The 12566-nt window shown below is 40.4% G+C and overlaps 1 protein-coding gene across 1 annotated transcript in view; it reads right to left on the bottom strand.

Moving 5' to 3' along the window:
- Positions 1-215: 215 nt before the first annotated feature.
- Positions 216-12566, bottom strand: part of DNAH6 (dynein axonemal heavy chain 6) — a 381291-nt gene continuing 368940 nt past the window's right edge. Inside the window, exons 74-77 of the mRNA XM_040418030.1 lie at positions 10489-10561; positions 3991-4142; positions 1996-2218; positions 216-468 (exon numbers count right to left, since the gene is read on the bottom strand). Of these exons, the coding sequence (XP_040273964.1) occupies positions 365-468; positions 1996-2218; positions 3991-4142; positions 10489-10561 (552 nt within the window). The 3' untranslated portion in view covers positions 216-364. The remainder of the gene's footprint in view (positions 469-1995; positions 2219-3990; positions 4143-10488; positions 10562-12566) is intronic.

Raw genomic sequence — 12566 nt, 5'->3', positions numbered from 1 at the left:
TAATTTTAAATGTCAAAAAAAATTGTCCCAATTTTACTCCAGTAAAAGGGAGGCGTAGAAAGTGGAGTAACATCTCAAGACAGAAGTATAAGACTTAAAGATGCACCAAAGTAGTCAACAATCCTGCAACATTTATTAAATTTGGTGCAAATTATGGCAATGCAGACTCCTGCAAAACTGACTTTCAAAATTCCACTCACAATAAATCTCCCCCACTGTGTATTTTCCAGTACAGCCATGTTCCCAAGAAACAAAGGAAAATCACAGTCACGTTAAGCAGATATTTTATCAACATATTTTATCAACATATACAGCTTGATTTGGCACATTACATGTAAAGACGTATATTTATTTGGCTTAGAAATTAGTCATTTAGCTGACAAAGCAATGCTGCGCCCTTTGATATCCAATAATCGCTGGGTCTTTCTGAAGGTAGAAACACTGTAACCACAAAGTTAGTGGAGTGACCTGGAAAAACAAAATAGGAGTAGATAAGAATAAACATAAGACAAACTATGAAAAAAGAAACACAAAAAAAAAGCTGTAAACAAGTCTTATGGCAATGACCAATATAGGCGATTACCAGTACTCATTTTGCTAAGAAAAAGGGAAACCAGTGTAGAATTGTAATACTGACTGTGGAAGCGAGGGACATCACCAAGCCAATGCCACTTATTGTTGATTGTGTCTAATCTTGCCTTGCTAGCTGCTGGTTAGTAGGGAATATACTGCATGCCATTAGTTCTGCCCTGGTGATTGTTAGGTAGGGTATCAACAAATGGACAGGGGCATAACTATAATTCATATTGCCCCATCGCAAAATATGATGGGGCCCCTACCACCTACTGTAAGAAAATTAAAACAGCAACATAAGTAGCAATAATAAAAGGTAGATATAATAGAACTATATATCAGAAAACACACATTATAGCAAAAAGTCACCATATTGTTATTTTCCACAAACAGGTACAATGTTCTTGCACCTGATTGTGTTCCCTCAACCTCTGAGCACCATAGCTATGGCTGCTATGGCTATAGTTACACCCATGATTAAAGGTTTTTTTTCTGGAAGTAAAATATTGATGACCTATCCTCAGGATAAGTCATCAGTGTCTCATCCATGGGGGTGTGACTCCCACAATACCCACAATCAGCTGTTTGAAGAGGCCTCAGTGCTTTGGTGAGCGCCGTGGACTCTTTCTTGTCACATGGACTACATGCAGCTGAGTCCCATTCAAAAGAAAGTGCCTGGGTTGCAATACTAATCATGGCCATATCCAATTTATGGCACTGTGCTCGGTATGCTGCAAGAAAGCCACAGAGCTCATCGGAGCACCGCAGCGTTTCGAAACAGCTAATCGGCGGGGTGTCCTGAGGAAAGGTCATCAATATTGTACTACTCAAAAACCTCTAAGGGTGATAAAACCAGCAAGTGAAGATCAGGAGGAGACACATTCTTTACTGAACCTATACCCTTTTCCAGCTTGGATGACCACATATGAGCTTTAAAGGGGTTATCCAATTTCTCAAACATTCCATGTGCCGGGCCCCTCACAGGAAATATATTTACCCCACTCCCTGCGCCGCTCCTGGTCCCAGCACTGCCGCTGCTGCTTCTCCCTATACACTGATGAAAACATGCAGTGTCGGGGGGGAGCAGCCAATGGCAGGCGGGGACGGGGGGAGCCTCCCTAGCGTTACCTGCGATGCTAGGGAGGCTAGTCCCCGCCTGCCATTGGCTGCTCCCCCCCAACACCAGATATTTTCATCTGTGTACAGGGAGAAGCAGCAGTGGCGGTGCGAGGACCAGGAGCGGCGCAGGGAGCGGGGTAAGTATATTACCTGTGAGGGGCCCGGCACATGGGGGGGCTGTATGAGAAAGTGGATAACCCCTTTAATAATGATTAGTATTGTAAATGTTGTATAGTAACAACTGGACAATTACCTGCACAAAGAAACCAAATTACATAGGTTGTCATGTGATTTTAGCATTACCTGTGGTGGATAGTGTGCCAGCCCTGGCTCCAGTTTTATAAAGAGGTGCTTGGTATAACTTAGGACTGGGATGATAATTCCGTCGGGGCTCAAAGTGTACGACAGGCAACATTGAATTCATCTGCCTAGGCAATGCATCTTCTATCACCATTTTTTCATCATCCCAGCGACTGGCATCCATGAACATCCCATGCACAAACACGCCATCTTCAGGAGTAGGTAACTGGAAAAGAATATGATTTCTAATTTGTTGTCTATTCATTAATTACTGTAGAATAGAATACCTAATAATTAATGAAGATCTCGGCATACCTTGTAATCATAAAAATATATACCTTACAATGAAGTGTCATACCTGATATATTAAAGGGGTTGTCCAGTGTCAGCTATTGATGAGCTATCCTCAGGATGGGTCATCAATGTCAGATTGGCTGGGCTCTAACTCCCAGCACCCCTGCCAATCAGCTGTTTGAAAAGGCCGTCTAGTGTCACTTAAATGGAAGAGGTAGCTGTGATTACAGTACACTGCCCCACTGCTACAAGCTACATGGCATGCAAGCAAACACCGACGAGTGCTCGAACGAGTGCTGTGGCCTCTTCAAACAGCTGAGATTTTGGGTTTGAACTTGTTAGGAATATTCCTGTTCTGACTTTATTTAGGATTCTGTTCATGAGACTCTTGTTTGTTTCTCTGAATCTTAAAGAGGATCCATCACCACAAATGAAAAATCATATCTTAAAGATTAGCACTTTATGCTTTTTCAATGCTCAGTGACATGGGTAATTGATACTCATCATGGTAATTAACTCGAAAAAAAAAGATTGGGGTCATTTATCAAACTGGTGTAAAGTAGAACTGGCTTGGTTGCCCATAGCAACCAATCAGATTCCACCTTTCATTTTTCAAAGGAGCTGTCAAAAAGGAAAGGTGGAATCTGATTGGTTGCTCTGGGCAACCAAGCCAGTTCTACTTTACACCAGTTTGATAAATGACCCTATATGTTTTTCCTGGTGTTTTTTGTTTTGAAATATTATGTACACTTTTTGTGATATTATTTGAAATATTATGTACAAGTTTGTAGTGTTCTTGAAGTTCTGTAGAGAAGTCCATGGGAAACACACAAAAAAAACACCATAGCTAGAATATGCTGCATTTTGAAAAAAATATCCATGACACCACAAAACAAAATGCAAGCTTAAAGGGGTTTTTCCAAGATGTTAATAGATGACCTATCCTCTGGATTGGTGGGAGTCTGAGGGATTAGCGCCGCGGCCTTCTAGGTTGCTTTCCCTAGACCGAGTGAAGACATGTGCATCGGTCATGTGGTCAAAGTACAGCTCAGCCCCATTGAAGTGAATAGGGCTGAGCTCTGTTACCAAGCACAGCCGCTGTACAATGTACGGCACTGTGCATGGTGAACACGAAGTAGGCTGTGGCGCTCACAAGAGCGCCAGTGCCTTCTCAAATAGCTAATCACCAGGGATCTCGGGTGACAGAGCCCCACATCTCGGAAAAGCATTTTAATTTACTGAACACATCCTTTATAGCATTTCATTTTATTTCTGAGAATGAAAATAATAAATGTGTAGACCAATTTTATAATATTTTGAAAAATACAGCTATTAAAATAATTCATCCAATTCATCCTAGTAGACCATTACCCTCAATGACGTATAAAGGAAAACAACATACTTAGATGATCCTCCGAGTCAAAAGCCAAATTTATGAATCATTTATTAACGTGAAGTAGGGTGAATCATACTGAAAACGTAATTCAAGTTAATATTCAAGCCAAACAAAATTAAAAAATTATCAATGATGATGTGCTTATAAGTTTAGACAGGCTGCATTGTGTTGTATATCACAGCTGATAGAAATGTGCTGTTCAGAACAGACCATCTGTCACTTGACTTTGCAATGTCTTCCATCAGCAAATAAGGATTTGATCAATTTGACTAGGGTACAAAATTTCAAGAAACAATAATAAACTGTACCTCTTTATCCATGGGCAACTCTTCTCCGAACTTCATGTTTTTTATTGCTTCAATGACAGCTGCTTGGTCTCGATAACATGGAAGAACACTGTAGTGGAAGCTAAGTTCATCTATTGGCAAGTTATATTTCCTGGCGTGATTCTGAAGAACCCCTAAAACATATGTATATGGTTAGTAAAGTCTCTCATTTTAGTTAAGAGATTGACTTAAGTATTAAAAGATAAATTTTAGCTAATGACATTCATCCTTTGGAAATGTGGATGAGTACAAGGAGAGGTGGATAGGTCGAGAGACAATGCAGGACAGTGTTTCTCAATTACACTCTTCAACTACCCCCAACAAGTCAAGTTTTCTGGAGTTTTTGTATTATACAGGTGACGCGATGAGCATTAGTCCATCAGGAAGTGTCATAGATTTTCTCTCTATGAGATATCCTGAAATAATGACCTGTTGAGGGCACTTTACTGGAGCTGTGAAACACTGATGTAAAAGATAGATTACAGAAGTGTACAGCTGGCCAAAGAAAAAAAGTCAGCTGAACTGTCTGTGTATGGGGGATCACTCAACTCCCCAACAGCAGATGTTGGAGGAACAAAACAAAACCTTTATCCCACAGGGCATAAGCTGCTGCCAGAAGTATCTGGCAATGGTTTAATCCAAGTGTGCATGATTACAGTTGAGTCAGGAAGAATCAAATATTCTGCCAACAACTATCCAAAATGTATGGCAAGGTTTGGTCTGTTCATTGACAGGTGCAGTAATGGATATGACAAGTGCCAATCCTAAAGCAAGAGGCAAGAGGATTAGGGTTTAGTTGGGTGATTATGACACAAATAGTGACTGGGAAATAAAGTTGTGGTTGAGAAAAAAAATCACATGTTATATCTTATACATATTAGGTTTGAGGCCATGAATTGTGAAATGAGAAGGACATAAAATAGTAGGACAACAGTAGAATTGGTTATATCCGAATATGAAAAATGATACTGAAAACCATATGAAAACCACCTCTCCCCTCTATCAACCCCTTCACTTGCTCCCCATCGCCCAGCAAATTAAGGTACAAATATAAACAGTGACATACAAGGCAGTCTACAACCTGTCCCCTTTCATACATCTTTTACCTAATCTCCTTCCAAGACTTTTTTCTTTGCTCTCCGCCTAATTGTTTCTCATACTATCATCTCCAAGTTTTCTCTTAGGCATCCTTCATACTCTGGAACTTGCTACCCTAACACATGAGACTTCTCTCCCACAATCCAAACTTTCAAAAGCAACCTGAAACCCCTCCTACAGTATTCAGGAAAGCTTACAATTTACAATAATACTTCTTCCGTTAAAGGGGTTGTCTCACTTCAGTAAATGGCATTTATCATGTAGAGAAGGTTAATACAAGACACTTACTAATGTATTGTTATTATCCATATTGCTTTCTTTGCTGGCTGGATTCATTTTTCCATCACATTATACACTGCTCATTTGCATGGTTATGACCACCCTGTAATCCAGAATCTGTGGCCTTGCTTGCACACTATAGAAAAAAGCACTGGCCTGTCTGGTAATCGGGACCATAAGAGCGCACTTAGGCCGACACTTTTTCATATAATGTGCAAGCACAGCCACCGATGCTGGATTGAAGGGTGGTTGTAACCATGGAAACAATAAGTGTATAATGTGATGGATAGCAAATAAAGCAAAGTGGATAATAACAATACATTAGTAAATGGCTTTTTTGAGAAAAATAGCAGTGAAATCCAGCTTCCCATAAAAAGATAAACTTTATTTACTTGCGTTAAAATCCAGACATCATTTGCATGTACAGTCCATTCTCATGTACAGTCTACGCGTTTCGGACCCTTGTATACATGTCATGTCATGATGAAGGACCGGTATACAAGGGTCCGAAACGCGTAGACTGTACATGAGAATGGACTGTACATGCAAATGATGTCTGGATTTTACCGCAAGTAAATAAAGTTTATCTTTTTACGGGAAGCTGGATTTCACAGCTATTTTTCTCAAATTGGTGCATGGCCTTTTCCATGCTACCCCAAGAACAACACAGATGAGCGCTGCAGTTTTTTCCTTTGTAAAGATTAGTAAGTGGCTTGTATTAATTTTGTCTACATGATAAATGCCATTTGCTGAAGGGAGACAACCCCTTTAACATATCATCTGAGTAGCTTCTACCCACACCTACTGTCTTCTTCCCTTGTGGATTGTAAGCCCCTGCAGGCAGGGTCTTTTTCCTCTTCTGTACCAGCCTGTCTCTCAGTTTATATTTATTTGGCTTGTTTTCGGATTATACAATGGATGTAAACCCTTTTCATATATTTATAATTAATGGTGCATGCCGATAAAAAAATAATAATAATATTAAAGATGAGTTGTCCAAGACAGTAGGTTAACATGGAGAAAAACAGAAGGAGAGATGTGGGATAAGAGTGATCCTAGCAGAGATTAGCTAAAGAAAAACTTGAGTAATAATTTGATCAGATCCAATAAGTAATTATAAGTGGGATTGTTGGAAAGTTCACAATGTATCTGTTATTGGAGAAGCAACCAAAGCCAGTAGCTGGAAAGAGCTTTTTCTTTACTGATAATACAGATTGAGAAAAGGAAGCTGTCAATACAAAGAGGTAGGTAAAACAAACAGGGATGAAAAGAGAGAAGAGCTCAGCAATGAGATGGGGATGAATGGGATTAAAGGGCAGGAGATGACGTGAGACTAGAAATGAGGAAAAAAGTTACAGGTGAAGCCTAATAGCATGGATGTCAGAGAAAGGTTGCAGTCATTTCTGACGAAACATCTGCAGCAGCTTAGATAAGTCCCTGTAATAAATTATACTGTGGAGCAATACAATTCTTAAGCTATTTTGTGACTACCAGAGATTGACACAGCCGAGGGGTGCAGAGAGAACCTATATCTGGACTGCTAACAGGAAACCTGCAGAAGCTCTGAATGCACTTCATGACCTGATGAAACTCAAGATCAAGAGTCATTCAAGACCATTACCATCGTAGTATGATATTTATAAAGTCACCCATCATTTAAATTCTAAGATGATATTGATACGATATTTAAGAGTAAAGTTAGTATATTTTTATAATACTATATTTAGACGGATTGTCCTATATAACAGATGGGCAGGAGAAAGATGTCACTCTACCAACGTCAGCCTACCGAAACACATCAGAAAAACAATAGGATAACATGAGGTGAGTCTCAGTACACAACATCATTTACCTTAAGTCTCATTAGGCTAATACTAGGATATATACAGTGGATATAAAAAGTCTACACACCCCTGTTAAAATGTCAGGTTTCTGTGCTGTAAAAGAATGAGACAAAGAGAAATCATTTCAGAACTTTTTCCACCTTTAATGTGACCTATAAACTGTACAACTCAATTGAAAAACAAACTGTTTCTTTGGTGGAGGGAAGAATTTAAAAATAAATAAAAATAATGTGGTTGCATAAGTGTGCACACCCTCTTATAACTGGGGATGTAGCTGTGTTCAGAATTAAACAATCACATTCAAAATCCTGTTAAATAGGAGTCAGCATACACCTGCCATCATTAAAGTGCCTCTGATTAACCCCAAATAAAGTTCAGCTGCTCTAGTTGGTCTTTCCTGAAATTTTCTTAGTCACATCCCACAGCAATAGTCCACAGAGAGCTTCCGAAGCATCAGAGGGATCTCATTGTTAAAAGGTATCAGTCAGGAGAAGGGTACAAGAGAATTTCCAAGACATTACATATACCATGGAACACAGTGAAGACAGTCATCATCAAGTGGAGAAAATATGGCACAACAGTGACATTACCAAGAACTGGACATCCCTCCAAAATTGATGAAAAGACGAGAAGAAAACTGGTCTGGGAGGCTACCAAGAGGCCTACAGCAACATTAAAGGAGCTGCAGGAATATCTGGCAAGTACTGGCTGTGTGGTACATATGACAACAATCTCCCGTATTCTTCATATGTCTGGGCTATGGGGTAGAGTGGCAAGACGAAAGCCCTTTCTTACGAAGAAAAACATCCAAGCCAGGCTACATTTTGCAAAAACACATCTGAAGTCTCCCAAAAGCATGTGGGAAAAGGTGTTATGGTCTGATGAAACCAAGGTTGGACTTTTTGGCCATAATTCCAAAAGATATGTTTGGTGCAAAAACAACACTGCACATAACCAAAAGAACACCATACCCACAGTGAAGCATAGTGGTGGCAGGATCATGCTTTGGGGCTGTTTTTCTTCAGCTGGACCTGGGGCCTTAGTTAAGCTAGAGGAAATTATAAACAGTTCCAAATACTAGTCAATATTGGCACAAAACCTTCAGGCTTCTGCTAGAAAGCTTAACATGAAGAGGAACTTCATCTTTCAGCATGACAACGACGCAAAGCAAACATCCAAATCACCAAAGGAATGGCTTCACCAGAAGAAGATTAAAGTTTTGGAATGGCCCAGCCAGAACCCAGACCTGAATCCGATTGAAAATCTGTGGGGTGATCTGAAGAGGGCTGTGCACAGGAGATGCCCTCGCAATCTGACAGATTTGGAGTGTTTTTGCAAAGAAGAGTGGGCAAATCTTGCCAAGTCAAAATGTGCCATGCTGATAGACTCATACCCCAAAAGACTGAGCGCTGTAATAAAATCAAAAGGTGCTTCAACAAAGTATTAGTTTAAGGGTGTGCACACTTATGCAACCATATTATTTTATTTTTATATTTTTTCTTCCCTCTACCTAAAAGATTTCAGTTTGTTTTTCAATTGAGTTGTACACTTTATAGGTCACATTAAAGGTGGAAAAAGTTCTAAAATGATTTATCTTTGTCTCATTTTTTTACATCACAGAAACCTGACATTTTAACAGGGGGTGTGTAGACTTTTTATATCCACTGTATATTCATAGGTTCAGTCATCCCTTATGTAAGTAAATAATGTAAGTGTGATTTTCCTTGATGTATGTATTATATTCTGTAGAGATAATGTCCACATGAAATGTGGAAAATATCAAAATATGGTAGCTGATAACCGTTACCGTAGGTCCTTCACTAAACATAACAAGCCTACTGATAGCTAATTAGGTTTTTCATAGGAAGTTTCACTAATGTGTTCATATCTTTGATTTAGTGACCTTTTTACTGTAACATTTTAGTTGACATAATGATACCTGTTGTGGAGCTTTTCTCGTCTGGGGTAGTGTGAATATTGAAGTAAGTAATTGCTATTATTAATATAAGTGAATAAAGTAAACTTCAATGTTCCCCTTAGTGACACACAAAATGTTATAATTCTGGCTATCCTAACACATTGATTAAGTGAATACTTACAGTCCCCATTACTTATCAATTTTTTGGCATCTTTTTTACAGCTCTATTTTTTGTTCTTCCTCTGTTATTCCATCTAGAAATTTATGAAAAAATTGTACGGCTGACAGCTTACCCCATTACAAAAGGGGTATGTTCTGAGAATGAGAGTGCTTAGGCACACTCCCCTTTCATAGGGGAAATGATGACATCCAGCTGTCAATTTATTCATACATTTCTAAAAGGAATAACCGATAAATAACACAATGCAGAGTTCTAAGAGAAGATGCAATAAAACTGTTATATCACGTGAAACATAAGTGCTTATTAAAACAGCCATATAATTAGAGCTGACTCCTTTCACCTCAGGTAATAAATTTACCCGGAAGTGGTCACTACAGGGTTAATGTAGCATCACATGCTGGTCCTTTAGATGAGCAGTTGTCCATGTAATTCATGCATGCACAAGTCTGCCAGCGTATGAGCTGTTACCGAATGGCTCTCTACTCTTGCACACAGAGGGTGGTTAACAGGGGAAATAGACAGGGGTTATCCTCATCCTACAAACTCTATCAAATAGATTGTCCCATAAAAAATAGTCCACCTTTTCAAACCAACGCCTGGGTCTGAATACTTTTTATTTGCATATAACTGAAAGTGTAGTATAGCCACAGATTTTTTTCAATAAAATCTGTATAGCGTTACCTGCTGTTTGCTTTTCTCTTTATGTCTCTGTCTAGCTTTTTGAGGTGGACGCACATGCTCAGTTCCATCCTTCATCCTATCTACTAGCTCTAAAGCTGTGACAGTTACAGGGAGAGAGCTGCAACAGAAAGGACACCCCCCTGAACAAAGACATGCCCCCTGAGCCGCCAGCCTGAAGAGAATCTAGCAAAGCAATTGGAGCAATGAATGGGGAGATACGAGTATGACTGCTGAGGCCAGCTATTGGCTGCACTGTGACTTGTGTGCACTGAAAGTCACCGCTGCAGCCAGGAAGATGACATCAGCAGTGCAGGATTGAAGTACAGAGGGGAGAGAAGGGGCAAATATCGCTTCTTTTGTGTTTGACACCATTTACCGCGGCTGCCCAAGTTTTAATTTAACTCAGACAACCCCTTTAATCTAAATTTCTACTCTCTGTGTTATCACTATATAAACTAAGCCATGTAGAGGTGTATTACCTGTGAGAAAACCTTGAGGAAAAAAGAATCCTGAAATCCAGAATGACTTTGGCTGACCTTGGCGAATCCATGCCTAGAGGAAAAAAATATACTGTTAGAAATATGCACCCATACATATTTTACAGCAGGGGATGTGCATGCTGGTCAAGTTACACCTCTGGCTGGAGGGAAGGGGTTAGGTCAAGAATTTGTCGTGGGGATGGGGGAGGCATTTCTATTTTTACCTCAGGCAGCATGTAGGCTATGTGCTCCCCTGCCCAGGGCCACACAGCACTGAGGGAAGGGGGCCCAAGCTGAACCCTTGCACCAGGGCCCATGAGCCTTTAGCTACACCCCTGTTCTACAGCCATTTATATGTGGTATATGACAAACAGGTTTTTATCTTTAACATGCTCAAAAATTTTACATCATTGTACATTTTGCATTTTATATCTATCATCCAAATAGGTGGAGAACTTTATTACTTCAGTACAGAAATCCACATGAGCAACATGAATGAAGACCCTTAACATTGTTACATATTGAATTGCTTTTTACATTTGGAAATTACACAAGAGCAATTTACAGTATGTTACCATATTGCAATTTGACTGAGAACAAATCTAAGCGGCTTAAAAAGGTTCTTGTGGATTTTATAAATCTCACAAAAAATTACAATATGGAAATCTATTAAAATACGGTCACTGAGTGCTAACCTTGTCAACATGGCTACAAGTTGATCTATGGACGAGATATATGGAATACATATTTAGAGCAACTTTTAAAGGGGTAATCTGGTTTAAAACATTTATCACCTATCCACTGGATAGGTAATGATTGTTAGATCAGTTAGGATCTAACTGCAGGGGGGTCTAGTGCAGGTTACATATGGCACCCATGAATGGTGCTCGACCACAGCTCTACTTAAACTCCCTGCTGCAGTCATGCAGCTGGGAAAAACAGGGGGCCAGCAGGGGCATAACTATAGGGGGTGCAGAGGTAGCGGTCGCTACCAGGCCCAGGAGCCTGAGGGGGCCCAGAGACCCTTGTGGTGCATGAGAAGACACTGGTATTATAGACCGCAGAGTGCACCTGTCTTTGCTATTATTTTGTTATATTGTTATATTGATTATCACATCCACATAATTGCTATCTTGTGTAGGATGTCTATTGTGGTACTTGTGGTTCGCTGCGGGCATCCTCCACTGTATGCATTTTGGCTGGGGATCGTCATTAGCAACGGGCCACAAGTGCAGGATTTGCTCCCCTGCATATATATGCACAACTGCATGTGGGTTTGAGCACTTCCGGCCTGTTTAATACCACGCCATTCTTTTCAGTTTGTATATATAGAGATTCCTGGAGTTGTATAAACTCCAATTTAAATGTGCCTGCTTTCCATCTACAGGCTACATTTAGGTGCACCTGTGAGGCCTGGGCCATATCAGCCAGTCTTGAGTGGGACTCGCAGACTGCTCCCTCCTCCCATTGCTAGCATGGTTACATGCTGGAGGTAACTGGTGAGTTGTTTGTGAGTCGGCCTCATGCTCCTGTAATTTGCCCACTGGCCCCTGGTATTGCCCACATGGCACAGGTAGGTGAGTGTTAGGTCCCGAGCTACTTGAGAAACCTTGGCGCGGTGCTCGGGCTCAGACATGTCCTACACCGTAGGACATGTTGGCTAATCTCTTAATTTTAAAATCAGTTTGAGGGTTTAGTAAGACCGCAGAGTGCACCTGTTTTTGCTATTATTTTGTTATATTATTATAGAAAGTGCATGTTGGTCAAGTTACACCTCTGGCTGGAGGAAAGGGGTTAGGTCAAGAATTTGGCATGTAGGGGGAAGGGTGCCATTTAAATTTCTGCCTCAGGCAGCACAAAGGCTATGTGCTTCCCTGCCCCTGGCCACTGAGGGAAGAGGGGCCTAAGCTGAACTCTCACACCAGGGCCCATGAGACTTTAGCTACGCCCCTGGGGGCCAGAGTCATGCTCTAGCAATAGGCAGAAGTCAAAATAAAAAACTACCACCAATCAAACATTTATCACGTATCTATTGGTTGGATGATACCTTTTTGGGGACCAGAATACCTTTTAAAGGA

Source organism: Bufo bufo, chromosome 2, assembly GCF_905171765.1.
Source record: "Bufo bufo chromosome 2, aBufBuf1.1, whole genome shotgun sequence".
Taxonomy (NCBI): Eukaryota; Metazoa; Chordata; class Amphibia; order Anura; family Bufonidae; genus Bufo; species Bufo bufo.
Note: the sequence above shows the minus strand (reverse complement) of the source record. Positions and strands in the feature narration are given on the sequence as shown.